The sequence below is a fragment of the Culex pipiens genome, chromosome 2 (assembly GCF_016801865.2).
Source record: "Culex pipiens pallens isolate TS chromosome 2, TS_CPP_V2, whole genome shotgun sequence".
NCBI lineage: Eukaryota > Metazoa > Arthropoda > Insecta > Diptera > Culicidae > Culex > Culex pipiens.
In genome coordinates, this window is record NC_068938.1 from 124445711 (window position 1) to 124473383 (window position 27673).

The following is a 27673-nucleotide window of genomic DNA, read 5'->3' on the forward strand; positions in this document are numbered from 1 at the left end:
CCCTAAATTGATCTGCTGATAACTAAAAACGGGTCCAAGTCACCTAAATCACTCCTACACTTTTAAGTATTAAATAAGAGTCGTAAATCTTCGTTTTCTTACCATTGCCAAGAAGCAGTATTGAATAATGTCGCGTTCTAACATACCTGGAAAGAAAGTTAAAATAAAATGGTTTAGAACGAGACGTCAAATGATTAAATATGAATGAAACCGATCTTTGGATGTAACAACTCACTCCATTTCTCGCCCCAATTTGTGGCCCTCATTTCTGCCCTTCCTCGTGCCACCGAATCACAAATGATAAATGACTCGTGCCACAGCTATCCGTGCCAAAGCGCAAACCAATTCACGGTCGATACTCTCGACCGGCAGATAAAATCTTCAACCCCCGCGGGTCACCTCTTGAATGGTCCGTCCGAAAGACGATACTGTTGCGCACGGGTTCAAATTAAGTCATGAACTTTGGTGGTCAACAGCAACGAACAAAAAAGAACACATCAAACAGTAGGAGAGCCTACACCGCGCACCAGCATCTTCCTAAATGATGAAGGTGAAATATAATGCTTTCGTTGATTCCACTTCCAGCGTGTAACCTTGCCTCGTCAGTATCAAAATATCTAACCATCAGCAAATGGATCAATGGAATGGACATCTGAGCCGAAGTAGGACCACCACTGCTGAATGGCTGATTGATTACATCTTCTCCAAGTGTTGGGGGTAGACTGAGGGATTGATGTCTTTAGCTTCCGATTTCTTAGAAGAATTAGGTTAGGTATTCATTAAAATCGATTAGGACTCGTTTTTTTGTGTAATTCGCTCCCAATTACGACCAGTACAACAAAGCAGACTTCATCAACGCTGTAACTGCAGCTTATCTCGATCGTCATCCCTGCAAACTCAACTCAAACTAGCGAATCATTCGCTCAACGTCACACAACGACAGCAACGCGCCGACAGAGTCGTCACTACCGGTGTTCACCAACGTCAGCCGGTGATTCAGGTGGCGTAATTTATTTATCAAGTTCCGTCAACTCGGGAACGGGCTGCCGATGGCGTCTTGGCCTGTATTAAGTGATTGATTCGATTAACTCCACGACGCCGCCGCCGTTGTTGGTTTGACTTGGTTTGACTTTGTGTTCGCGAACTTGTGCCGTGAACACACACAGGTACACACAATGGGTGACCTTTTCGTGGTGGGGGAGGAGATCTGCTGGAGCATGGAGAATTAAGTATCCTGATGTGTGCGGGGATAATTATATACTTGGTTCGCACGATGAAGTCCGCTTTATTCTATAAGATGCGGCGACGATTTGAAGTATCTTGGGTGAAGCATTAATCTTTAGTGGTGAATATTAATGATCATGAGTGATCTACTTGCAGACAATGTTGCAATATTTGATCATAGAACAGATTTCATCAATTTGATCGAATTAATTTAATTATTAGGGTGGTTCGAGGGATCGATTTTTTACAACAAGGTTGTTTCGGTTGCAACCGGAAAAAATCTTGTTCTGAAAAATCGACCATCTCGAGTAAGCCGTCCCAAAAAAAATTAAAAGTTGTCAAATCTTCGGTGCTCACCCCTAGAATGATAGATTAGGATGTCAGGAACAATGTTTTCATACAACAAAAAATTCCCAAAAATTACGTCACGTTGTGAGAAAATCTCGTGTTTTTTCATGAAATATTATTAACAAATAGCGTTTTTAGCGAGCAAAATAAAAGTATCAAAAATTTATGCCTTCCCGTTTGTAATCAAGGTACCCAATGTTTTATGCTAAAAACGCTTATATACCAAGAATTTTGAAAATTTCTCACTTTTTGTTCACTTAAATGCAAATATCTCGGCTTTGCGTGGACATAAATTGAATGTTAAAAAAAGCAAAATGATCTCCGTAAAATTTCCTTTAAGCTGAATGCATTAGTTTTGGCTGCAATTTTTTTGGCTCGTTTTGGGGAGTGATTTTTGAAATTTTTTGGCTAAAAAAAACATTTTTTTCTCCCTAAAACGCCATGCCATGCCCCAACACAAGCTTTTATGGACTATGTCTGTACAGGAATTTGTTCAAGGGACATTAAACTATAACTTGAAGCCCAAGGCGATCAAATTTGAATGACTTTAGCATGATTGTTACTCGCATTTCTGAAAAATACTCGAAAAATTTACTTTTTTCATTCAAGCTTCGCGCGCGAGTTGTAAACCATTTTTGAGAATTTTTTGTTGTATGAAAACATTGTTCCTAACATCCTAATCTATCATTCTAGGGGTGAGCATAGAAGATTTGACAAATTTTCATTTTTTTGGGACGGCCTAATCTCGAGCCACCCTAACATGACTGGGTCGTCGTAATATGAAAATTTAAAAAACGATCATCACCATAACAAAGCAAATGTGTTGCCTTTTAAGCCTCAAAACAACCACCTAAAATAAACATAAAATACGGAAAAAAATTGCAACGGTCTCACAGATTAATGCATTAAAAGTGAATTTAAAACTGTGAAATCACGTTACAAAAATGTCATTAAACACACAGTCGAAAATAATGAAAACTAGGGGTGTAAAAAAAAGGGATAACGACGGTAAAGACTCACATTTTAGGTTTCGGTTTTGTTTTAAAATGATTGCACATTCAACAAAAAAATTTGTACCAGCTTTTTTTTAAATTGCGCTAAATTAAAAAATAATCTCTAAGGCCCCCTCCTCCACCCTTCAAAATCGGTTTTTATGGGAAAATTTTAAAAAATGTATGGAGAAAAGCAAAAATTTTAAAATTTCGCCAGAAGGTGTCGTTGAGTGTGTGTTCTTAAAAGTTAAAAAGAAAATAGTTTTTTTTCGTAAATATATATTTTCCGAAAAGTTCTAATAATAACCTTCCAAGATACCAAATCAATCAGAAAATCCTTTCTTAAATACAGAATTTCATTAATTTTAAATTCTGAAATGGGTGATTGAAGGCAGCGCGGCAAACTATACTTTTCCATAATTTCGCTGCCGGCTAGCGGGTATTGGATTAGGCCAACATTTTTTTAGCTAAAACAACAATATGTTTGAGCATATTTACCAAAATATAATGAACATAACAAATTTCTCAGTGTAAAGGTTTTTTCATGACAGTATGGCCGTTGCAAATATTTTTCAAAGTTTATGTCGCCATTTTTTTTACCATGTATCATTTTTTTCAGTGTAATCTTAATCCATACCTACAACTTTGCCGAAGACACCAAGTCTATCAAACAATTCCTTCGAAAGTTACAGATTTTTTAATTTTCATAAATCATTTTTGTATGGACAGCTGCCAAATTCGTCAGGAAAATTATATGGACATACTAATGATGCAAAATGGCTTCTTTGGGCATACCGAAAGCACCACAAAAGTTTCAGCCGGATTAAAAAATACAAAAATGAAAATTCCAAAAAAAAAGACCGATTTCGCAGAGAACTGCTCTTAAAACAAATCATGAATCTATTAATTCCATATCCACATCAACACAGTTGAACTAGAAAATATTTCACCACATCATAATTCTATCGCGGAACCAACCCCCATTTCCCACCGGTCACCTTCACCGCCCGACCAACCAACAGGTGGTTAATCCAAACAATGCAGTTCAATTTCCTCCAACCAAACAAACCCAACCACAGCCGCCAAATGACTTCCCCGTAATTCACAAACCCCACGAAGAGCGATCGATCTTCTTAGCGCCGCCACCGACCTCAGCGCGCCGGTTGGTGGTCAAAAGCAATGTCACGACAACGAAACATCAACCAATTCGTTCTAACGACTCCGTTTAGCAGCCGAGTTGCGCTGCAAGTGCAAGTGCGATCGCGGCTTTGCTCTATTAACTCTATACCTCTGAACGACCTACCGCGCGCGCGCGCAACACTAAATTTACGATCACCTAGTGATGATCGTCGAAGAAGTGTTGCAGCTGGTGCAGTTCAAGTTGCACGCGTTGATCGCGCGCCTGGAGATCAGAGTGCTGTCGATGACTGGTTTGATCTGATGATGCTACGCGACGCGGCGTCACACGACGGTACCTCCTGATCGTTGACTCGGATGGCTGGAGGCTATACCGCGATCGGTGAAGAAGAGTACGTGCGGTGAACGGCTGGTGATGCTCTCTTGTCAGTGAGGGCTTCTTTTTTTTGCCGGCGATCATCATCCGGGTGTTAGAACGCCGTTTGTGCTAGCTGGCCTGTTGTATAAAATCGCAAACTCATCTTTTTCCAGCATTAGTCGCTTCGATCATCTCATCCTCGTAAGACACCGGCCGTGGATCTCCCTAAAAGTAGTCCCCAGAACACCAACACTTCCTGATTGGTTGATCTCGTTTCCCCCAATTCGCAAATCCCGGATCGTAGCGATGATCAGCAAAACGACGATCATCTACTGCGCCTTGCTAGGCAGTGGAGTCCTGTCGGCTCGGCTGGACAATCTGTACGGGGCACCTGCTCCCCCGGGAGCTAGTCGGGGCAGTGGCGGCGACGGGAACTTCCTGAACGCTCCTGCGCCCTCCAATCAGTACCTACCCCCAACCGGCCAGGCTAGCAACCAGGGTGGCTACCCATCGGTAGCGCCCCTCGGTGGCCAAGGAGGCCAAGCCCAGAACCAGTTCGGATACAACCCCCAGCAACAGCAGCAACCCCAGCGACCTCAACAATCCTTCGGAGGCAGTTACGGCGCTCCGTCCGGCGGAGGTCAACCCGGAATCGGTGGCGGCGCTGGTGCCCCCGGTGGATTCCAGGGAGGATTCCAACAGCCTCGTACCACCCCGATTCCGATTCTGCGCTACGAGAACGTCAACAACGGCGACGGAAGTTACCGCTTTGAGTGAGTATTGTAACGGTTGTGAGCGGACGCGCGAACACGTGAGGTTAAAAGGTGACCGAGGAGTCAGCTCGGGAGGTGAAGCTAATTGATTGTGATTTGTGAGGGGATGAGTGAATAATACCGCCCTCGGGGTGGTTGAAGATCGTAGACTGTGATTATTTGGACGGACTGTGCGAGCAGCCGGGAAGAAACGTGCAAGATGGAAGAGTGTGATAAGAGAAGCGTTGAGGAAATTTTGTTGGTGATTTGAAATAGACTGAGAAGGAGAGTTGTGAAAATTGATGGACTTGGAACTATGAAGTGAAAATTGAGTGACTAGGAAACTAACGAGTTTTGAAAAACGTAGATGACCATGTGAAATTCAATATTGAGATGATTGATTTCTCAAAAAAATATTAAATGTTTCATACAGTCGTGCACTGATGACTGTATGAAACCAAATTTAAAAATTAAAAAATGCTCATTTTCAAATTGAGATTAAATAAGTTAAACAAAAAAGACCTCCAAGTTATTTTCAGCAAATTTACTCTAAAATGTGTACTTTCAGATGCTTCTAAGAGCGAGGTCAAGCTCCAATCGCTACGACACAAGCCTGAGTTGATAAATTCAAAAAACTCATTTTTTCATGAACACTTCAACCTAAATTACAAAAATAGCTCTAGAAACTTCCCGTTTGAAGATACAGCTTTATGCTCTTCAGCAAAGTTGCTCAGAATGGTGTTCTCTACAACTTTTTTGAAAACACCAAAGCGCTATCTCGTCATCCCGCCAAAATAAAAATTCTGAACCACCCTAAAATTTGGACCACCCTAATGTCCACCATAGCAAAAGATGCCCGAATTGACCCTGATCATTTGTCTCGAAGACACCAAAGCTCTAAATCTTAACGTGTGGCCGCTATCAATTTTGTCACGCTAGATTTCGGTTTCGGACCACTGTGCAGTGGTGATATTGGGTCATACAAAAATGCATAAAATTTGTATGACCCAATCTCACGCCTCAGACCCAATGTCACCCCTGTTGACGGTATATAATAAGACGTGACAATATACGTTGATTTTGGGAGCATTTCAGAGCACGTATTTTTCATCGTAAAAATGCAAAAATAGTTTTCAAAATTCTAACATTTTTCATTACTCGACTATGCATTATTTTGGCACATGTAATTAAATTCAACGGTTCAAATCTGCAATAACCCAGACGGGTTTTTTTTTTTCATTTGAAACAAAAATTTTCATTTAAAAATTTCGTGTTTTAATAACTTTGCAGGGTTAGTTTTAGAGTGTAACAATGTTCTATAAACTTGTAGACAGACAATTGCAAAAATATAAGTAAAAATAAGGGATTTGCTTTGAACCATCACAATTTATCCTGGTTTTACGAAAAAAAAGTTTTGAAATAATTGGTCGTCGTTGATCATGGCCGTTCATGGTCACCCGCGACAGACACGAATGAATAAACCAAGAGAAACAAAAAAATCACTTTTTTTAACTTTTTTGTGAAATCGCGATAACTCGTTATGGTTACAAGTGAATCACTTATGTTTATGCATCACAATTTTTGTAATTGTCTACAACTTTCATTCATTGTGAAAAACATTACACTTTAAGAGTATCTGAAATCTTAGTTATCAATGATTTCATAATTATACAAAACTAACTTTTTGTCAAAAGTGTAAAAAATGCCAAAAATAACAATCACCCCGGCTGTCAATTTCCGCTGATTTACAATATAACAAATATTTGACCTCCTCAGGGATTAAATAATCGAAAAAAATCATTTTCGCTTGCGAATTTTCTTCACCCGCGAAATAGAGAGGAGGCAAATCACGCAAAAGAAATCGCTTCTGAAATTCTCAAAAAAATCTATCTCTGCTGATGTTTTTTTGTGAATTTCCTTGTTAGCACCACTTAATAATATTTATTTCACTTTGTTTACACACATTGCCCATCTACAGAATGTGACAGGTAATTTTTCGACGTGTGACGTTACACTTGCAAGTGTAGTAGTGAAAAGATGTTCCGCCGAATAATCAATATGATGATTATTTTAGATTCTATTCACCGATCTTTCGTGCGCGAGAGAGCAGAGCCATGCTCCCTTCGGATTTTTTTTCTTGATGAACGTCCAAAGATTTTCTTTGGATGATAATAATTCCATCCCTGAACCTTCTTAAAAGTATTCGGAACCAAATTCACCAGATTTTTTGCTACCTCTGAAACAATTCCATTACAAAGTTGTAAGCACCTAGTGGACCAAATAAAAATCTTTGTTTTATAGAATTGGTCATACAAATACAAGTCCGGATATAAATCTACTAAAAATCAGTTTATTACATTCATTATTAAAATCAAATTATTACCCATGAGGTTACCAAAACTATTAACAAATCCTTTGCAATATAATCTAATCTAATCTAATCTAATCTAAACTAATCTAATCTAACCCTAGCGCAGCCAGTCTTTCGAGGGCATCCTGGAAAATGCCTTAGGTTGATTAACGCCTAGCATCCTCTTGTCATTATTAACAATTGCAGTGCCCAATGCAACAAATTGCTTTGAAACATCACAAACGTTAAAGCGGCCAGGCCAACTGCGTAAAGTTTACCGCAAAGATGATTCTTTGAATTGGATTGAGTTTGAACACGAATGTTCAAACAACAACACATTTCTGAATCGACAGGGGAGGAAGAAACGTGGGGATCCCCCGCTCACGTTCCTGTTTGTAGGAGCAATAAATCGTTGGGAGCCACCAGCTAAGAAGTTTTGGAGCTCCGGGACCCTCGAGGATGGGACACTGTATTTCCACAAATGCCCTGGACACTATTTGCCGTGGTTATAGCGCCACAACTCGCTCAAACAAATCCTTTGCAATATAACACAATGAACTTCAATACATAACTGAATCAATCAAATCAGCATTAGTTCAATCAGGGTGGATTTATATGCACGGTGTCGTGCTAATATCAAAGGAGGTGGGTATCAAGTTGTCACCTAGCACGCATGTTTTTCAGTGCCTATGGTGATGCACGTCATTTGTTTATTTTCATGTGCTTACTTTTCTGGTAAGCACGTCACAAGACAAGCACATTACTGCACGTGTGCTTATTTGAAATTTTTTTTTTTTTCAAATTATATCAAGAGGTTTGTTAAATTCTGTTTTCTTTCATGGAATCAATTTAAAAAAAAACATTTTTCAATTTTAGATACTGTATGAAACAATAGGCAACTCCAGTTATTCAAGACCAAGATGTTGTGAAAATAAAATCCACCCGGAATAGCAGTTTAGACGGAGGATGTGGTTTACTGGTTGCAGTGGCTTGTTGTCGGCAACGATGGTCCGGTATTCAAGTGCCGGTGCAGCATTCTTCGCTGACCTTTGTGACCGGCTTCGCTTCCACGGCATCATGCCGATTTCGGGACTAGGAACGACCAACAGGCGCTGTGTCTGAGTTCCTCTCCTTGGCTATTTGGGAGCCCCAGTACCACTGTTCCGGGCGTATCGAGGGGCCCCCCTTTGCAGATAAGGCCTGCGACTTTACGTTTAATGGCGCGGAGTGTCGCTAGATGACGGATTGTGGTCCAATCATTAATAGAACCAATCCGACCATTTCGGGACAGAGCGAGTGCGCACGTTACCTAACAATAGCAAGGGCAGTTGTTAATGTTACCCCTATTCGTTCACTTCCATCAAAGAGGTTACCTATTTTCAATATCTCCATCCGGAATTCATGAGACTGGTTGGTTAACAGTTATCATTTATTTAAAAAATATCTGGAATGATCTGTGTTGAACTGGAACCTTAGTCTATCAAGTCCGTGGATTAAAAAAATATTTGGCTGGGTTCAAAATCCATAGGCACGGGAAATCATAAGCACCGTGTGCTTAACATAAGCACGAGCACTGCTCGTCAATATTTCGCGTGCAGAACCAAATCGAAGTACACCAAGAAAATTCATGTGTGTCTATCAATCAACCCTGAGTTCAATATTACTGGAGATATCTGCATTATTGAAAAATAGAATGCGATATTTTCGAAAATTTCTGACATAAAATACCGTTTTATACGATCCCACAAAATCTTCAAATTTATAGGCGTTTTCAATAAAACAAATTTCATATAAAACGTGAAAACTTATGATTCGTGCTTCGAATTCAGTTTAAAATGCAATATGAATCGAAAATTTTACAAACAAAACTAGTTTTTAAAAATTTCAGGTAAAATTGTGACTTTCAAAATAATTTGCTAAAATTTATATGTGTACTGTCAAAAAGCTTATAAACTTAGTCAACTAAATATAAACATCAGCATTCCTCCAATCAGCAACCTTAGCGATGGTAAATTTGACGTAGAAATAAAATTTTAACATCTTAAATTTTCAACCAACTATTTTTTAAGGCAGTATTTTTAAAGCTTTTTTTCAAGAATAGTGCATGGCCAATAGTGTGGCTTACCCCAGTACATGTTTTAAAAATAATAATCTCGAGAAAAACCTTAACAGTTGGAAAATATTCTATTCCATTTTTGTTGGTAAATGTCTGCTCTACAACTTCGTAGAACTTTGTAACATTCCAAAAAAAACCCTGCAAAGTTACAAAAAAACACGAAATTTTAAAATGAAAAATATTGTTCTAAATGAAAAAATAACCCTTCTGGATAATGTAGATTTAAAGAACATTGCATTGCACATAAAATGACATGTTCCAAATTTGTAACATTTGTAACAATCAAGTAACAAAAGATGGCACAGCTTAAAAAAAAGTATTCTCTGTTATGAAAAATACTTTTTTTTAAGATTTCAGAAATACGCTATCACATAGCCCTGTCAGGGTGCAAATTATTTAAAACAAGTCTTTTTTCACATGTTCAAAAATGGAAGAAATTTAACTCAAATTTAACAGATTATTGCCCGACCGGGTTGTCTTGCACAAGAGTTAAAACTGGAAAAATGTTTCGAAGTTGCATCAAATTTGGTCCAACAAATTCAATAATATGATGGAAAATATAATTTAAAAGGCAAGGCATTGGAGTCGATTACCCTTTTTAACAACTACAACTTCTAATGAATAGCTCTGCAAGAAACTTAGCTCCATTTTAGGTCAAATATAAAAATTAAATACTTCTAAGGACACAATTAAAACCGATTCCTCGAGCGACGAACAATGATACAACAAAGAATTAAATTCAGAAATATGGTGGATGCAAATGGAGCCCACCAGGATATTCTACTGAACTTATCACTCACCGCATGAAATCTAATTGATCAATACATCATCGTCTAAATGCATCCCTCTCATTTGAATAAGTTATTACTCTCCACAACACTAAACTGCCGCAGTGCTCTGACTATACAAAAGGCGCCCACAACCTCCGAGGGCTCGTGCCAACCGTAGCTCCGCTTGACCTCGACCTAGAGGAGAGTTCCAATGATTCATCTCACGTTACACACTCGTTAGCCGATCCGAACTGAACTGCAGCTTCGCAGTCATCATCCATCACGATAAACACCCCTGCCTGTCGGGCGGCTTAGCCATAATTTCTGCCGCCAAAGCAAGTTGGCATCGGTATACTCCGAAACAAATGAACTCTCCGGCTATCAACACACAACAACTGCTCATTAAGCAACGACGGGATCTAATCACGAACGGGATCTTATCTCTTCCCTCCCTCTTCTTCTTCTTGCTCCTCCTCCTCCTCCAGCTACGCAACCGGCAACGGCATCCAGCACAAGGAAGAGGGCTACAACCGCAAGATTGGCCCCGAGCTGGGCGAGCAGATCGTTTCCGGTGGATACTCGTACACCGGTCCCGACGGCAAGCTCTACAGCGTCCAGTACAAGGCCGACGCCGGCGGTTTCCAGCCCGTGGGAGATCATCTGCCCACGCCGCCACCGCTGCCCCGGGAACTGCAAGAGTGAGTAGGCTTTTATTGTTTGTTGTAGTCAGGACGTGGTGGATTTTTGAAAGAAATACTTTTGATTTATTTTTCTCTTGTCATAGCAAATTTATTGAGTTCGTACAAAAAAAAGTTTTTTGGTCAAAAGGCGGTCAAAAGTCCCCAAAAGTGAAGTTTTTGAAAAAAAGAAGAAATCTTTTCCAACAGGTCAAAACACTTAACCATGTTTCAAAAATTTGAAAGATCAGAAATCGGATTGAAGATGGTTTTTTGGGTTTTTTTATCAAGCTAGTGTTGATGAAGAGTTGTTATTTAAGAGTTAACAAGAACTTAACCGTTGAGGTATAAAAAACATTCAAGAACAACAAGAAATCGCCTTGAGTCAGGGGTATTAAAAAACACCCAAAAAGCATAAACTGAAAATTTGGTTTATTGGACCTTTTCATAAAAAACTTCAGAAATGAAACAAATATTTTATGAGCTAATTCTTTATTATAAAACTTTTTTTTCAATTGTGCTTTTATGAAAAAAAAAGTTAACTTTTGAATTTTGATCAAGCTTGCATTTTTTTTAATATCACTTCAAACTAAACAAACAAATGTAAATAGTATTATGTCGAACACTTTCAGTTTAACATTTTCCAAATATTGTGACGGTCAATGTCATCTCGGCATTCAAAACAAATACTTCTATTGAAATTCAATTATATTAGTTTTTTTTAAATAACTCATTTTAACAAAATTCAAAATAAAACTTATAAATAACAAGCTCTTCCCGGCAAACTTCGTCTTGCCCGTTTTTGGTTTCCTGACGTTTCTTGCTTGTTTGCTAATTCAGCCTCCTGTGATCAAAATTTGATTTTACGCAGCTTTTCCCCTACAATCTGCAGATTTTCCGGAATCGGTTCCAGAGTGGCCAAAGTTGTCATTTTTTGGCGTAAGAACCTTCCTTGGACTTTTACAAACCCAACGCAACAAAAAGCACCTCGATACGACGCTCCGTATTGAACTGATTCGCGTTCGAACAAAACCATCGATTTTTTTATTTATCTGGAGTTTTTTTTTTGAAAAGGTCCAATAAACCAAATTTCCAGTTTTTGCATTTTGGGTGTTTTTTAATACCCCTAACTCAAGGCGGTTTCAAAAACACCCAAAAAGCAAAAACGGGAATCTTGGTTTATTGGTCCTTTAAAAAAAAGTTACTTAATCCACCCTTAGGTGGTTGGCGCCTTCCTCACATTTAAAGGGTGCTATCAAAAATGCAAAAAGTGCGTGATAACACTTAATTGCATATAACTTTTGATATCGTTGTCGGATCTTCAATGTTTTGAACGCGTTAGAAAGGTCTTTTGAATACTCATCCTACGATAGGTCGCATGAGAGATCCGGACAGCATTTTCATCAAAATATCTGAGATCCGGCCTAAAAAAAAGTGCGTAAATAACACTTTACTGCCCATGTTCGCATAAATGTCCCATATGAAAAACAGCAAGCTGAGAAAAACGCATTTGAAGTTTGTCCCATACATAAGGCTACGTATTAAGTTTTCGCGAAAAAAACTGAATTTCCTCCTGATTTCTAGAACAAAGTACTGGATGTTATAGGCTCTTTCGAAAGAGCACACAATTTTTAACCAAACTGCATCAATATCTCGAAATCGATGAAAATGCATATGGGACATTTATGCGATCAGGGGTAGTTTAGTGCTTATAACTTTTGATAGGGTTGTCAGATCTTCAATGTTTTGGACGCGTTGGAAAGGTGTTTTGAATACCTATCCAACGATAGGTCGCATGAGAGATCCGGACAACGTTTTCATCAACATATCTGAGATCAGGCCTCCAAAAAGCGAATAAATAACATTTAAGTGCTTATAACTTTTGATAGATTTGTCAGATCTTCAATGTCTTGGACGCGTTGGAAAGGTCTTTTAAATACCTTTCTGAAAATCTATAGCATGACGGATTTTCTTACAAAAACCACCCTTTTTACAATCTTCCGGACATTTGTTAAAATCGTTTTTTAAGCATAACTTTTGAAGTACTTAACTAAACTGCATAATTTTTAATAGCGACTTATGTGACCCCAAGACGGATCGAATGACGCCAAAACGGACAAAATCGGTTCAGCAAATGTTGAGATAATCGAGTGACAATTTTTTGATCAACATCCCACCACACAAACAGACATTAGCTCAGAATTTGATTCTGAGTCGATAGGTATACATGAAGGTGGGTCTTGGAGGTCTAATTGAGAAGTTCAGTTTTTGAGTGATTTTATAGCCTTTCCTCAGTAACGTGAGGAAGGCAAAACTCCAGATATATATATAAGATTGCAATTAAAATCGATGAACCCAACATTATTAACATTATATACAGTATATGTCCTCAACTCTGACTTAATTCGAAGGAAAGGGAAATAAATAAAAATAAATACAATTTTTTCACTAGCTATTGTTTCGCCATTTAAAGAAGAAAGTGATTTAAAATTCAGTTTACACCAGTCTAGTTGTTTTGCAATCATAAGTTTTCAAAACTTTAAAGTACAGTCCAGAATCGATTATCAGAAGACTCGATTATCCGAAGTTTCGATTATCCAAAGTTTGATTATCCGAAGGTTTGTATGGGATAATCGAATCATTAACATTTTTTTGTATTTTTGTATTTTCTTGCTTTTCTCATCAAATTCGAGTTCTGTGACCTCATTTCAGTCAAATTTGAATGGTTAATTGCCTATTAAATTTCAAAAAATGTTTTTTTAAATATTTGATCACTGCCATTTTGGCCGCCATCTTGGATATAAAAAATCTAAATCACTTTAGAGTAGCTTAGGGGTCAAACTTAAGCTCGAAAATCATAAACCACAAAAAAAAACTAACTTAATCCACCTATGTGGTTGGAGCCTTCCTCACTTATTACCAACAATGGCTGATATGAAATTTCATCTCTTTCAGATACAAAAATTTCATCTCTTTTTTAGATCCGGAGTAAAAAAGTACATCAATATCACTTAAGTGTACATATCTCAAGACAGGGTTGCCAGATCTCCAATGTTTTGAACTCTTTGGAAAGGTCTTTTCATAACCTAACCAACGATGGGTCGGATGGTGGATCCGGACATAGTTTACATACATTTAAGTGAGATCCGGTTTCCAAAAAGTACATAAATGTCACTTAAGTGGCCATATCTCGAGACAGGGTTGCCAGATCTTCAATGTTTGAACTCGTTGGAAAGGTTTTCTGATAACCTAACCAACGAAGGGTGGGATGGTGGATCCGGACATGGTTTACATACATTTAGATGAGATTCAGCTTCAAAAAAGTACATAAATGTCACTTAAGTGGCCATATCTCGAGACAGGGTTGCCAGATCTTCAATGTTTTGGACTCGTTGGAAAGGTTTTTTGATAACATAACCAACGATGGGTCGGGTGATGGACCCGGACATAGTTTACATACATTTAAGTGAGATCCGGCTTCCAAAAAGTAAATCAATATCACTTAAGTGGCCATATCTCGAGACAGGGTTGCCAGATCTTCAATGTTTTAGGCTCGTTGGAAAGGTCTTTTGATAACCTAACCAACGATAGGTCGGATGATGGACCCGGACATAGTTTACATACATTTAAGTGAGATCCGGATATATGTGAAAACACATTTTTATACATAACTTTTGAACTACTTATCAAAACTTCAATCTGTATAAAACTCGATCTATGGGACCCTAAACCAAGTCGAATGCAACAGGTTCGGGTCAAATCGGTTCAGCCAGTGCCGAGAAACATGAGCTAGTTTGTTGGTCACATACATACATACACACACACATACACACACACATACACACACACATACACACACACATACACACAGACATTTGTTCAGTTTTCGATTCTGAGTCGATATGTATACATGAAGGTGGGTCTACGACGTTTTGATTCAAAGTTCATTTTTAGAGCAGGATTATAGCCTTACCTCAGTGAGGAAGGCAAAATTGTTGTGATTGGATTATCCCAATGAAAATTTTGCCAAAACTTTCTGCGTTACTGTACATCGAAAATAAATCAATTTTTTTAACTGATCTAAATTTGCTAAATAAAATTAATAATGCTGCGAAATCCATTTTAATTTATTTTCAGTTGATTTATTTGTTATGCACCCTGATTTTTAGACCCGATTTTGAAGGGATATTGGACGTTGAAAAATATGAAACGGCCTAGTTTGTGTCACTGAACTTAGCTACAAATTGAATATTATGTTTAAATTCATGTTTTAATAACACACGAAACTTCATTTTGAGAAACTAATATCATTATCCATTAAAATGTAAAATTAAACAAAGCATCCCGAACGCAGCCGCTGACCGATTTGGCAAAATGGTGATACTTTGTGTGTTTTGAAATAGTCCCATATTACCACATTTTTAAAATAATCCAAGAAGAAAACAACCTTTGGAGCTTTTCAACATAAAATTTGGTGAACAATTCTTGAACATTTATGCAACTTGTTCGATTTTTCCTCACATTCTAAATTTTGCAAAAAGAAACTTCATCTTATCAAAGTTTCGCCAGGCTGTTAGTGTCACTCGGGTTTACGTTGGCTAATATTTCGTTCGTAGAATTACGGTGAAATCAGGTTTCACCAAATTGAGGCATTTGAAATTTTGAAAAAAAAAATATTTCTACGAGTTAAATCCCATTTTAAATGCTGTCGGTTTGCCAATGGAACGAACTGTCACATTTTACACGGCGCTCACGCACACCATTAAAGCAAACGTTCAGGAGTTTGTGTGTGTGAACGCCGTGCCATAGGGGTAAATATCATACTAAAAATGAACCCCGATGATTTGACAGCATTCGACTGCTTGTAGTAGTTTTTCTTGAAGATACAGTGGACTCTCTCGTGGTGATATAGTGGACTACCATGTCTTACCACTGGTCGTGGCCGGCGCTGTGATTGACTAGCATGATAGGGACATTTGAAAGTTGCGAAAGGGTAATGATTGGTTCCTTTTCTTCATCTGTGGTCCACGGAGCAATTCTTGGAGGTCCTGGTCAATAACAGAGTATAGCAACTACGGGTAGACAGTCAGATGTCAGAAGCCAGAACTTAATGCTATCTTTTGCAGTAAACAAAAAAATAGGTAGAAATCATAAGGAATTCTCTTCTTTTTATCTTCTTCAAGAGCTATAATTGTTGTGCCTTGATTTATTTTATTCAATTTTTCTTCTTAAATTTACATCGTTTGTAATTTTTTATTTACATTTTAAATATTCACACTATCAGGGCCTACAACCTGCACGCCAAGCTGTTCGCCGAAGCCGCCGCCCGACCAAAGGACCCGGCCTACCAGGAACCCCAGGGAGGTTACAGCCAGCAACCTGGCCAGCAGTACGGAGCCCCGCAACAACAGCCCTCGTACCAGGCCCCGCAGCAGCAGTACGGAGCGCCCCAGCAGCAGCCACAGTACCAGCAGACTCCTCAACAGCAGCAACCGCAATTCCAAAACACTGCCGGCCCTGTCCAAGGCTACCCATCGGCTCCGTCCAACCAGTACCTGCCCCCAACCAACCGACAGCCTAGCTTCAGCCCTAGCTCTGGATACCGGTATTGAACCAGCCCCATCAGAACCATCCTACCACCACCACCACCACCCCCTTGAACACGCCATAAATCAACGAAGAGACCGCAAAACTGGAACAAGAAAACCATTACACACACTCAACAATAGAACACACATTTCGCAAGCAACGACTACTTGGATGACGACGATGATGATGATGATGCGTTATCGATGGCCGAGACGACGACGATTGGCAATAAATTTGAACAAAGATGTTCTGTTCTGATGACCTGTGGAACGCGATGTATCGACGCAGCATCGAACAATGGGCATGGCGCTGAAGAATGCCACACAACTCAACATTACTAATTATGCTGCCACCGATCGTTTAGTGTGTAACTGAAGACAAACCCCCCTGCAAACGCGAGACAACACAATTCTTCTTCATCTTCTTTTTTTTGTATGTATTTGATAGGAAACGTAACAATTAGTGTAGAATTATGTTTTTTTGTATCACTACCGGCAAACATACCAACAGCGATGAACTCCGTTGTACAGAAATGCTAATTAATAAAGTGCATTAAAAACAGCGAAGTCATTTGAGTGTTTCAATCAACGTTTCAATCATTAAGGTATTTGCATTCTCAAGAGCAGATCAATTCCATTCTTTAAACCATTCGTGCTGGGACCGTGGTGTAGGGGTAAGCGTGGTTGCCTCTCACCCAGTCGGCCTGGGTTTGATCCCAGAAGGTCCCGGTGGCAAATTTTAAGACGAGATTTGTCTGATCACGCCTTCCGTCGGACAGGGAAGTAAATGTTGGTCCCGGTCTAACCTAGAGGTTAGGTCGATAGCTCAGTCCAGGTGTAGGAGTCGTCTCCCTGGGCCCTGCCTCAGTGGAGTCACTGATAGGCAGTTGGGCTCACAATCCAAAGGTCGTCAGTTCGAATCCCGGGGTGGATGGAAGCTAAGGTGTAAAAAGAGGTTTGCAATTGCCTCAACAATCAAGCCTTCGGACACCTAGTTTCGAGTAGGAATCTCGTAATCGAGAACGCCAAGGCAATGCTGTAGAGCGAATAATTTGATTTTGATTGAAACCATTCTCCAGAATCCCAGTCCCCAGTCAATCAATCTATTGTCCTGAAATATTCATTGTTGTTGTTTGACTAAAAGAAAGGTAAATTTAGAAAGAGATTTGTGTTATAATGGATTTGAAGATTTGAACATTTGAAGACTTAAAGATTTGATAATGTGAAACATTAAAAAGATAGATACACCCAAAGGAAATATATAGCTCAAAATCTGCAACAGTGGATTTGCTGCAGAAAATGTTACATTTTCTAACAGATTTTGCAGCAAGCTCATAGCACATTCTTGCCCGCGTGTAAACATGTCAGCGATCTGCAGTTCTCACCAACACATATAATGCTGGCGCGTCCCCGAGCAACACTCCAGGGAGAAGATTATGTTGGTGCTCTGTCCCTGTCAATTCATCAAGCGTCCATGGAGCGGTGGTAGCGTGTCGGATCAATAACCCAGAAGTTGATGGTTCAATCCTCGTTCTGTTTATTTTTTTTTCTCCAATACAATCAATCAGCCGTCGGTAATGTCGATAATTGTCGGTAACGGGCAAAAATGTCATACCCCTATATCGCAAAAAATGCATGAGGACAGATTTCATGCAGATTCTGATATACTTTCATGCCGCCATGCATCACAATCATGCGACTGCCAGTTGGGTGTAAATCTCATGAAAATTAATCGATCTTTTGATGATACTTATGGGAAATTGCTCATTCTGACGAATTGAATTCTGAGGAAAACCATTCTCGAGTGAAACTGGAAAAAAATAAGCACAAAAATGGGTTATTTAAGCCTACGATAACGCCTGTAGATTTTTATTGATATCAAGGAAGTTCGATTATAAAAGTACTTGAATGGTTTCGGATTTGGGCTGGAATTTGGGCAGCCGTAATTTTTGGTTGAATTTGGAGTGCACTGAGTGCCACGGCGATCGATGTTATTTCCTTTGTTTAAACGCTATTTTATCGGACTAAAACGACACGGCTGTCCATGTCCAGTGCCATTAGTGGGGTGACTTGGTAGACGAAAAAACCGGGACAGATTGAACCGATATGGTCTGCATATTAATACTGTCTGTGCTGTTGAAAGGATTTTTTTCTGGTTCGTTTTCCGGCAGATTCCGCTCAATTTATTTGGAAAGTTTGGACAAAGATAACCGGACGAAGATCTTCAAATTCTTTCGGGATGATTTGCTGAAAAGTAAAAGCTGGTAGTGCTCATTTTACAATTTAAAATCTATCTATCTGTGATAATTGTCGACTGCAGTTTTTCTTTTGGGTTGGAACAGAAGGAAAATCTCAATAAAACGATTTATCGAAGTCAAACAATCAAATTAATTAGGGAAATTCACAATTGCAGTCACGTAGAAAGATTCGTTAAAAAATAATTGAATCTAGTTTTTATGATTAAACTTAGTCTAGAGTTTACTTAGAAAACTAATCAATCCACTTTTCCACTCAAAATTTAAACTGAACATGTCGAAACGTAATTGTGCGAAGTGACATTAGATGTTAGATGCAATGACACTCAATACCTCCGAGAAACGTGTTCAAACACGTAAGTGCTTGCTTTGCATCGCGATAAGAGAGATTTTGACATGAAGTATAACAACTGTAATACACTTTGTGATATGTATGTTGAATAAGAAACTAAATATATAATTCGATCTTTGAGAAACGAGTCACCCTTCACTTATCCGTGCAGCACAGTCATGCAGAACACCTAGAAAGCGCCACAACACTTTCTGACGATTACGATTTTTTTTCGCAACATAAATTACGATAATTGTAGGCTTTGCATTGATTTATTGCTTGGTTTGGAACGAAAATGCGGAACTATTGCGCTTTTTGAAATCTGAGGTATTTCACGCGTGAATTAGGGTAAGCTACATGGAAATATCTTGACAGAACATTACTTTAATATCAGGATATTAATGAGGCTTCGAAATTAACAACTAATTTTACAATTGTAAAAAATAATCATTTTCTTTATACAATAGCATCAGATTGTGTCAAGAAAAAGAATGATGTGAGGAAAACCAGAGCAAAAGTTTTTTGTGCAACAATTTTACTAGCGACGTTGAAGAGAAGCTTTGGTCAAAAAGCGTGATTCGATGTAAAATTACATCAAATTTGATGCTTCAGTTGTGTGCATAAAATAAAGCGTAATGTCAAAAAGTATTCCCTTCTCTCTGGTAATGTTATGTTATCTTAGATGTAATTTTATGTTTCGCATGATTATTCAACTTACGTCAAAAAAAGCATAATTCTAGAGTTTTTTTGAAAGGTCCTATACACTGAAAAAAATAAAAGTACCAAATTCCTAAATTCTAGGAATTTTGGCTCTTTTCCTTGTTAAGTAATCCAAAAAACCCGATTACCGTAAACTGGGATCAATCGGGACACATGGGGCGAATTGGGACAGCCGTTTTAACCATGCTGAAGCACAATATTTTGATTTTTCTGGTTGATTTTGGTTAGAACAGATTCAGATTTTTTAGTTATTATTTGTGTCAAATTAATTTTTTTTATTTAGTTTTAAATTGGAGGTTGTTTTTCACCCCAAATTAATATAATTTTATGATTATTTGACTTACTTGAACTAAGTTGTACTTTTTGTTGGTCCGATTTTGGCAATAACACTATTTTTTAGTGATTTTGAATCAATACCATCAGAAATAAAAGTTTTCTAATGTGTTTGATTTTTTTTTTCATGCAAAAATGTATTTCGAAACGATCCCTTTGAAAATTCTAAAATCATGCGTTTCATCGAGATTAACATTTCAGAGCCAAAACCCGGCTGATTTTGAATGTGTCCTGCAAACACCAAGCAATTGCATTCTAGATTAGGACTTAATCGCTAACATAAAAGCAATTAACTTTTTTCAGATGCTTTTTGAACAAGGTGCTCAACAAATACCATAACAATACCGATTAGTGCAAACGTTTAGTTCCATCATTTGCACTGTTTCAACAAAAATAGCAACACCAGTCCTGCTATTTACAGAATTCATTCCGTTCACCTTTTGCCATTTCTAGGATTCCTAGACGTTGGCCAAGGAAGAAAAAGTACGCCGTCTCCCACATTATTTTTATTTCATTACATGTTTCGCTACTTCTCATAATCACCTAAAGAGAGTAGAAGTTTTTCGCTGCCTGGGAGGGTGACTCCCCAAAGAACAAGAAGCAGCTCTAATATCATCGGCTAATGGAAAAGAAAGCTCCAGTTCCCATGGAGTGTTAGAGGAAGAACTGAGATAACATAAATCATGCCAAGTTTTTTCATTCATTTCCAGAAGGAGTGCGGGGCTTAACTTGAACACGGAAGGAGTTGCACCTGTTTCTTAGAACAACGTGGAACGCGAATCCCAACACATGTAGAATGTAGATTTGACTAGACAAATAGATTTGGGTAATTCTCCGCCAACTCACACAGCAGTTGCCCCGACCCCTCTTCGATTTGCGTGAAACTTTGTCCTAAGGGGTAACTTTTGTCCCTGATCACGAATCCGAGGTCCGTTTTTTGATATCTCGTGACGGAGGGGCGGTACGACCCCTTCCATTTTTGAACATGCGAAAAAAGAGGTGTTTTTCAATAATTTGCAGCCTGAAACGGTGATGAGATAGAAATTTGGTGTCAAAGGGACTTTTATGTAAAATTAGACGCCCGATTTGATGGCGTACTCAGAATTCCGAAAAAACGTATTTTTCATCGAAAAAAACACTAAAAAAGTTTTAAAAATTCTCCCATTTTCCGTTACTCGACTGTAAAAAATTTTGGAACATGTCATTTTATGGGAAATTTAATGTACTTTTCGAATCTACATTGTCCCAGAAGGGTCATTTTTTCATTTAGAACAAAATTTTTCATTTTAAAATTTCGTGTTTTTTCTAACTTTGCAGGGTTATTTTTTAGAGTGTAACAATGTTCTACAAAGTTGTAGAGCAGACAATTACAAAAATTTTAATATATATACATAAGGGTTTTGCTTATAAACATCACAAGTTATCACGATTTTACGAAAAAAAGTTTTAAAAAAGTTGGTCGTCATCGATCATGGCCGTTCATGGTCACCCGCGACAGACACGGACGACGAAACAAAGAGAAACGCAAAAAGTAACTTTTTCAAAACTTTTTTTCGTAAAATCGTGATAACTTGTGATGTTTATAAGCAAACCCCTTATGTCTATATATCAATTTTTTTGTAATTGTCTGCTCTACAACTTTGTAGAACATTGTTACACTCTAAAAAATAACCCTGCAAAGTTAGAAAAAACACGAAATTTTAAAATGAAAAATTTTGTTCTAAATGAAAAAATGACCCTTCTGGGACAATGTAGATTCGAAAAGAACATTAAATTTCCCATAAAATGACATGTTTCAAAATTTTTTACAGTCGAGTAACGGAAAATGGGAGAATTTTTAAAACTTTTTTAGTGTTTTTTTCGATGAAAAATACGTTTTTTCGGAATTCTGAGTACGCCATCAAATCGGGCGTCTAATTTTACATAAAAGTCCCTTTGACACCAAATTTCTATCTCATCACCGTTTCAGGCTGCAAATTATTGAAAAACACCTCTTTTTTCGCATGTTCAAAAATGGAAGGGGTCGTACCGCCCCTCCGTCACGAGATATCAAAAAACGGACCTCGGATTCGTGATCAGGGACAAAAGTTACCCCTTAGGACAAAGTTTCACGCAAATCGAAGAGGGGTCGGGGCAACTTTTCCCGATTTCGTGTGAGTTGGTAGAGAATTACCCATTTGGTAACCAGCAGAAATCTTGATCATGTAATATCAAAGTTACATGTATAAACTAACACAATAGCGTTAAAATTCAGTAAATTTGCTAAAACTTTTTCATGCTCATCTACCATAAAATGCAGTGTGTTCAAAACTGGTCTAAAACGTGATTTTTTAAAATAAAGAAATAAATTTCAAGCTAGACTTTTTAAATGTCTAAACAGTCTAAAACTATAACAAGATACTGAATACATCATTACAGTTATGGTACAATCCAGACTCGATTATCCGAAGCCTCGATTATCCGAAGTTTCGATTATCCAAAGTTCGATTATCCGAAGGTTTGTATGGGACTTCGGATAATGGAATTATGACCAAAAAATCCTATTTTTTATTTCCATATTTTAAACATCAAATTCGAGTTCTGCAACCCCATTTTAGTCAATTTTGAATATTTGATTGCTTTTTAAATTTAAAAAAGAAATATTTTTTTTCAATACGTTATCACCGCCATCTTGTATTTAAACATTCTAAATCATTTTAGAGTAGTGTATTGTTCATACTTAAGCTTGACCATCAAAAATAAGATAACGAAAAAAACATTTTTTTTCGTGATTCGATTATCCGAAGTGAAATTTTTTAAATTTATTGTAAAAAATCCTAAACTATCACGTGTTGTACTAATCTGTGGTCCCAAAATTCAAAATGTGTAAAACGATTAAAAAGCCTTTACATGAATAAAATTGCATAAATAAGAGTTAAACAAAGTTTTCTCAATAGTCTGCAATCAATTTTACATTTATTTTTTCAATAAAATTTTTATTTAGGTCAATTATTTATTTTGTCCCTTTATTGTTTTTGAGGAGAAAAACTTGAAATGAAATGCGAAAACCTTGTAATTAATTTAATATTTTGAAGGCTCCAAAGTTCACATTTTCATTGTCTTTATCCATCTTTGTGTTGCACACAAGTGCCACTAACGTCCATAATAAATTCATCAGCGAGCGTCTCTTCTTGTGTAGATCCTTTGGCTCGTTACTTTTTTTTAGTTCCTGGTCTTTGACCACTTGAGCACGTCCAAAGTTGCTTTTCCCCATGGATCCCAACCAAGCAGCACAAGTTGTAGATAATTCTCTAATACCATGCCCTCCTCCGTCCAGGAAAGCTCCTGCAGGACACGTGAGCATATTTATTCACGTGGCTCACCTGGCTCGTGTTGTTTCGTTAAGTCGTGTGTGGTGGTGAGGTGATTCGGGTTATTGATTCACAGCGGACACGCAAGGGAAATTATTCTTAAATTGAGTTTTAACAAGTCGTAAATATTGCCGAGACCATAAATTAGGCAGGGTTCTCACGATGTGAGCCGAACTAGGAAGTTTGGAATCATTTTCAGAATTTTGTTCTAAATATTTTGTGAAGCATTGAGATCTCATATTCCCAGAAAATATTTTCTTGATTTGTTTCATTTAAAATATATACTAACAAAAATTTGCCCTAGATTTCTCCGGGCAAATTACTTCTAAACTGAACATTTGAATAGCTCGTTAAATTCTTATCCATCCATCAAATACTAATTTAAATAACCATGTTCGTAGCCAAATCCATAACAACACTAACACTAGCCACAAATGAAGCCCTTTTTCAATTAAACTCATTCTACCAAACCGACAATCATCTAGCACTGCCACTGCCAGACGGGTTTAAAAAGCTCAATTTCACGGATTAGCCGTAAAGTAAATTTAATTTTCCCAGTTTTTATTGTACACTTTATTTACCCAATTTGGCGCGCAATTCTCACCGACCTCACTTCCATTTTAGGTTTGGGGGAGCTGTTCGAATTTCGACAGACTGGTGGGCCGATCTTTTTTTCACGCTCGTCTGGGATGTCTCGTTAGAAGGGATTAATCAAACCGAACCCAATTGATTCGTACTTGCTTCCGCAGATGGGTCGCCGCGACGATTTCAGTGTTCTTTTGTTGGCCAGCAGGCCTGCCAAAGTCAACAATGACCTGAGAAATTGTGTGGCTCGTCCCACAGTAATGGGACAGGGTTGCAAATTCCTTTTATAATACTTTTGTAAATTTCTCTAGGAAATCGTATTTTTGTTTGGATGACACTTTTAAAATATATCTTTATGTTTTTTTTTTGTATTTGAGAACATATTATTACGTTATTAAAAAGATCAAGGACGTTAAATTACTTAAGAAAGAATGCAACGTAATTAACTTTTCCAGTTACATTTAACCTGACCCTCTTGGTTTCAATGAAACTTTGCAGACATGTTATCTTAAGCTTTTATAACCCATTTTTGTGTATACTGGAAATGACAATTCAGAAAAGCATAAGCTATTTAAAAATTTGTATATAGTAATTTACTGTATCTCGAAGTCGTTATATCGTAACAAAAAAGGAACCGAAACAAAGTAAGTCTCTCGAAAACAAAAAGTTCTCCGAAAAATATACAAAAAAATATTTATTTATGATTTTTTTCTGAAAAGTGTTCTAAACGTCAAAATATTTAAAACCCGATCGCAATTTTTCATTAAAGTTTTCATATTGAGTAGTGACCTAAGTTCAATCCTTGTGAACATACAGAGGGCTAGAAAATAAAATTTTGACAAAAACACTGAGGTTATTGGCCATTTCTATAATTGAGACTTAATTTTCCATTCCCGAAAATATGTTTACCGGAATGCTTGTATTTTCATTTCAATTGAACGTATGGGTCTACAGATATAGGGTTAACTACATTTCTCATAACTGAAAAAGGGTATTTTTTCAGTGTATTTAGTAGGATGGTAGTAACATTGTCAATTAGCTTACATCAGTTAATAAATCCTATTTTTATTGTAAAAAATGATTTTAAATTTTTTGATTTTCCATACTTTCTACTCAACTAGTGGGGCAAGACGAACAATCCGTTGGGGCAAGAGGAACAATTCATGAAACAACATGTTAATTTGCTAACAATTGAACTGTTATCACTAGATACATCAGATTAGAATGTACTTGAAACATTTCTTTTATTTTTAGATTAAATAATAATATTTTACTATAAATTTGATCGTTTTTACGCAAAAAATAATTACCTTGATGATAAAAAATAAATTTTCATAATACCACTGTATTTTGTGTGGACAATTTTTTCCATCAACTGTTTATCAACTGTTTTTAAATACTTTTATGTATTTATTTCCCAATAAAATATGTTGTTGCAGCAATTCGTATTTTTTTCCACACTAAAAATCCATACATTTGCCCCACCTAAACAAGATTATTTAAAAGCTCTCAACAAAAATAAACAAAAGTTGAATCATACTTTACAATAGCTACAATTCATTGACAGGGACACTACTGATCTAGGAAAAATAGCATTTTGATAAAATGAGCCTTAAAACCCTAATCCTTATTTTGTACTTTTCAAAAATTATTAGAAAACTAAGGTTTTGACAAAAACTTCATTCAATCTTATGCCCCGAGGCGTTTACGTCGTTTTGGCAGTTATGTGTTAGTAGAATCAGCTTATTGCATTGCTAGCAACAATTCCTCATACTAGAAATAATCAAAAGTGTAAAAATTACGGCCGAACGAAAGATTGTTCCTCTTGCCCCATATGGTCGTCTTGCCCCACCTTCCCCTAGTCATTTGAAAATAGCAATTTATAAAAACGGGTGACACGATATCTCAATATTGCTTTGACCAAATTGGCTCAAAATTTTGGTGAAGACTCGTTCAACTTGTCCCGTGGCCGACGAAGGCCGATTTTCAAAAAGTTTATTTTAAAAAAATGTAAAAATATGTTTTAAGATTTCCATATAAAAAATCGTCAGTTTTAGATTTTTTTATTTTTCTTGAAAACAAAATTTAAAAATTGGGCTTCGTCATACACACGGGATATGTCTAGAGAGTCTTCATCCCAAATTTTTAGCCAATTTGGCCCATCCAATCTTGAGATATCGTGGCATCCGTTAATCAACTTGGTATTTCGAGAAAAAAACACCTTAACAGATCTTTTTTTACTTTTGTTTGTTGACAAAACAATCTAAAAAAAATCTTATACAAACAGAATTAGTAGCCTTTACGCCAGAATAATGTGTAACATCCAATATCCAATATTCAAAAGAATGTATTTGATAATTCTCATAGTTTATTTCTTCGACATTTTCTGGTCTAAATGATAATCTCGCTCCAAAAGTTAACTTTACGAAAGCTCAGAAAACTATACAAAATGTCCGACCTGTCGTTTGATAGGTTATCAAAAGATCTTTCCAACGAGCCAAAATATTAAAGATCTGGCAACCTTATCTCAAGTTATGATCACTTAAAAAACACTATGCACTTCTTTAAAAGCAGACATCACAATCTGTATTGAAAACATGTTGGTTCCATACCAAAAATCATGTTTGATGCTAGATGTCAATTATTTCATGATATTTATGTGACCCATTTTTGTTGAAAAATGGGAAAGAATCAAGTTAGGTTTGTAACCACGATTAGATTGATTTTGCTTCCGTTTTGTTAGATAAAAAAACATTTTTATTAGTTGTTTATGCAACATGTTGCAAAAAGAAGATTTTTTCAGCACTGAGTCGTAGCAAACAGCAAAAATATTTTCCAATTTTTATGCCTTGCCCTACAGATAACGTTATACAAAAAGTTTGAAAAAAAAAACTTCACCTGCTATTATTGTGACTATAGCCATAAGTTGTTGTACAAATTATTTGGATAAGAAAAAAGAAAAAAAAATTTCAGCACTGAGTCGTACATTTATCCAACGAGGTTCGTCGAGTGCTGAAAAAATCAAGCTGAAAAAATCAAGTTTTGCAACGAGTTCCATACAACATTTTTTGCAATTTCAAAAACACCCTTGGAGTGAAATCATAAGTCAAATGTATTTAGTCAATAGATCGTTTAAATAAAAAAATGTTGGTAAGTATTACTTTTCGAAACAAGTGCTGAAAAGTTCAACTTTTCAGCATCCATTTCAGTGCAGAAAAGTAGAACTTTTCAAAATTTATTTTGAAAAGTGTTGCTATTCGATTCTGTTATTTTTGGTGCAGGAAAGTATGCTTTTTCGTCGTTATTTTTTTTTAATTTTCGAAATTTTTCCATAAAAAAAATTAGTAAAGTTAGAGCATTTTTGTTTTTTTTCTTTGTTTTATTTAAGGTTTTATGGATTCGAGCCATCGTCATAAGGTGTGAGTCATAAAATCACTTATATTGTAGTGACAAAAAATAGGATGATTTGTTGCATTTGAAGAACAAGAGATTTTAGAGCTCTCATAATTGCAAATCAGACAATTTATTTTAAATTCATCATTTGACCGATTCTTAGCGAAGCTACACCAAAATGTCACATTTTTCAATTTTCAATATGATTTTTAATATGAAAAAAATCTTTTTTATTATGATGCAACAATTGCAATGTGCTTTAAACGCTTTTTCTTACCTTAAAAGCCAAGAACATTGACCAAAAGTGGTCTGCAAGCCATTGTACGGGAGAGGAGTTTTTTCATAAATCTGCTCCTTTCGTTGTCCCGTCATGAAAAGAAATGGCTGGCAAAAA

The 27673-nt window shown here is 37.1% G+C and overlaps 2 protein-coding genes across 2 annotated transcripts in view; one reads left to right on the forward strand and one right to left on the reverse strand.

The window, feature by feature from the left end:
- Positions 1 to 27673, reverse strand: part of LOC120415007 (uncharacterized) — a 280829-nt gene that overhangs the window by 221819 nt on the left and 31337 nt on the right. The window lies entirely within an intron of this gene.
- LOC120415008 (uncharacterized) lies at positions 4233 to 16879 on the forward strand. The gene is made up of 3 exons (XM_039576369.1): positions 4233 to 4832; positions 10533 to 10745; positions 16009 to 16879. Exons 1-3 carry the CDS (start codon positions 4366 to 4368, stop codon positions 16334 to 16336), a joined length of 1008 nt encoding a protein of 335 aa, XP_039432303.1. The 5' UTR covers positions 4233 to 4365; the 3' UTR covers positions 16337 to 16879.

Bases quoted from the DNA above. Each gene is read 5' to 3' on its own strand.
- LOC120415008 (XM_039576369.1), top strand. From the start codon at position 4,366: ATGATCAGCAAAACGACGATCATCTACTGCGCCTTGCTAGGCAGTGGA. The intron at 4,833-10,532 runs GTGAGTATTGTA...CTCCTCCTCCAG, and splicing joins GACGGAAGTTACCGCTTTGA to CTACGCAACCGGCAACGGCA. The intron at 10,746-16,008 runs GTGAGTAGGCTT...TCACACTATCAG, and splicing joins CTGCCCCGGGAACTGCAAGA to GGCCTACAACCTGCACGCCA.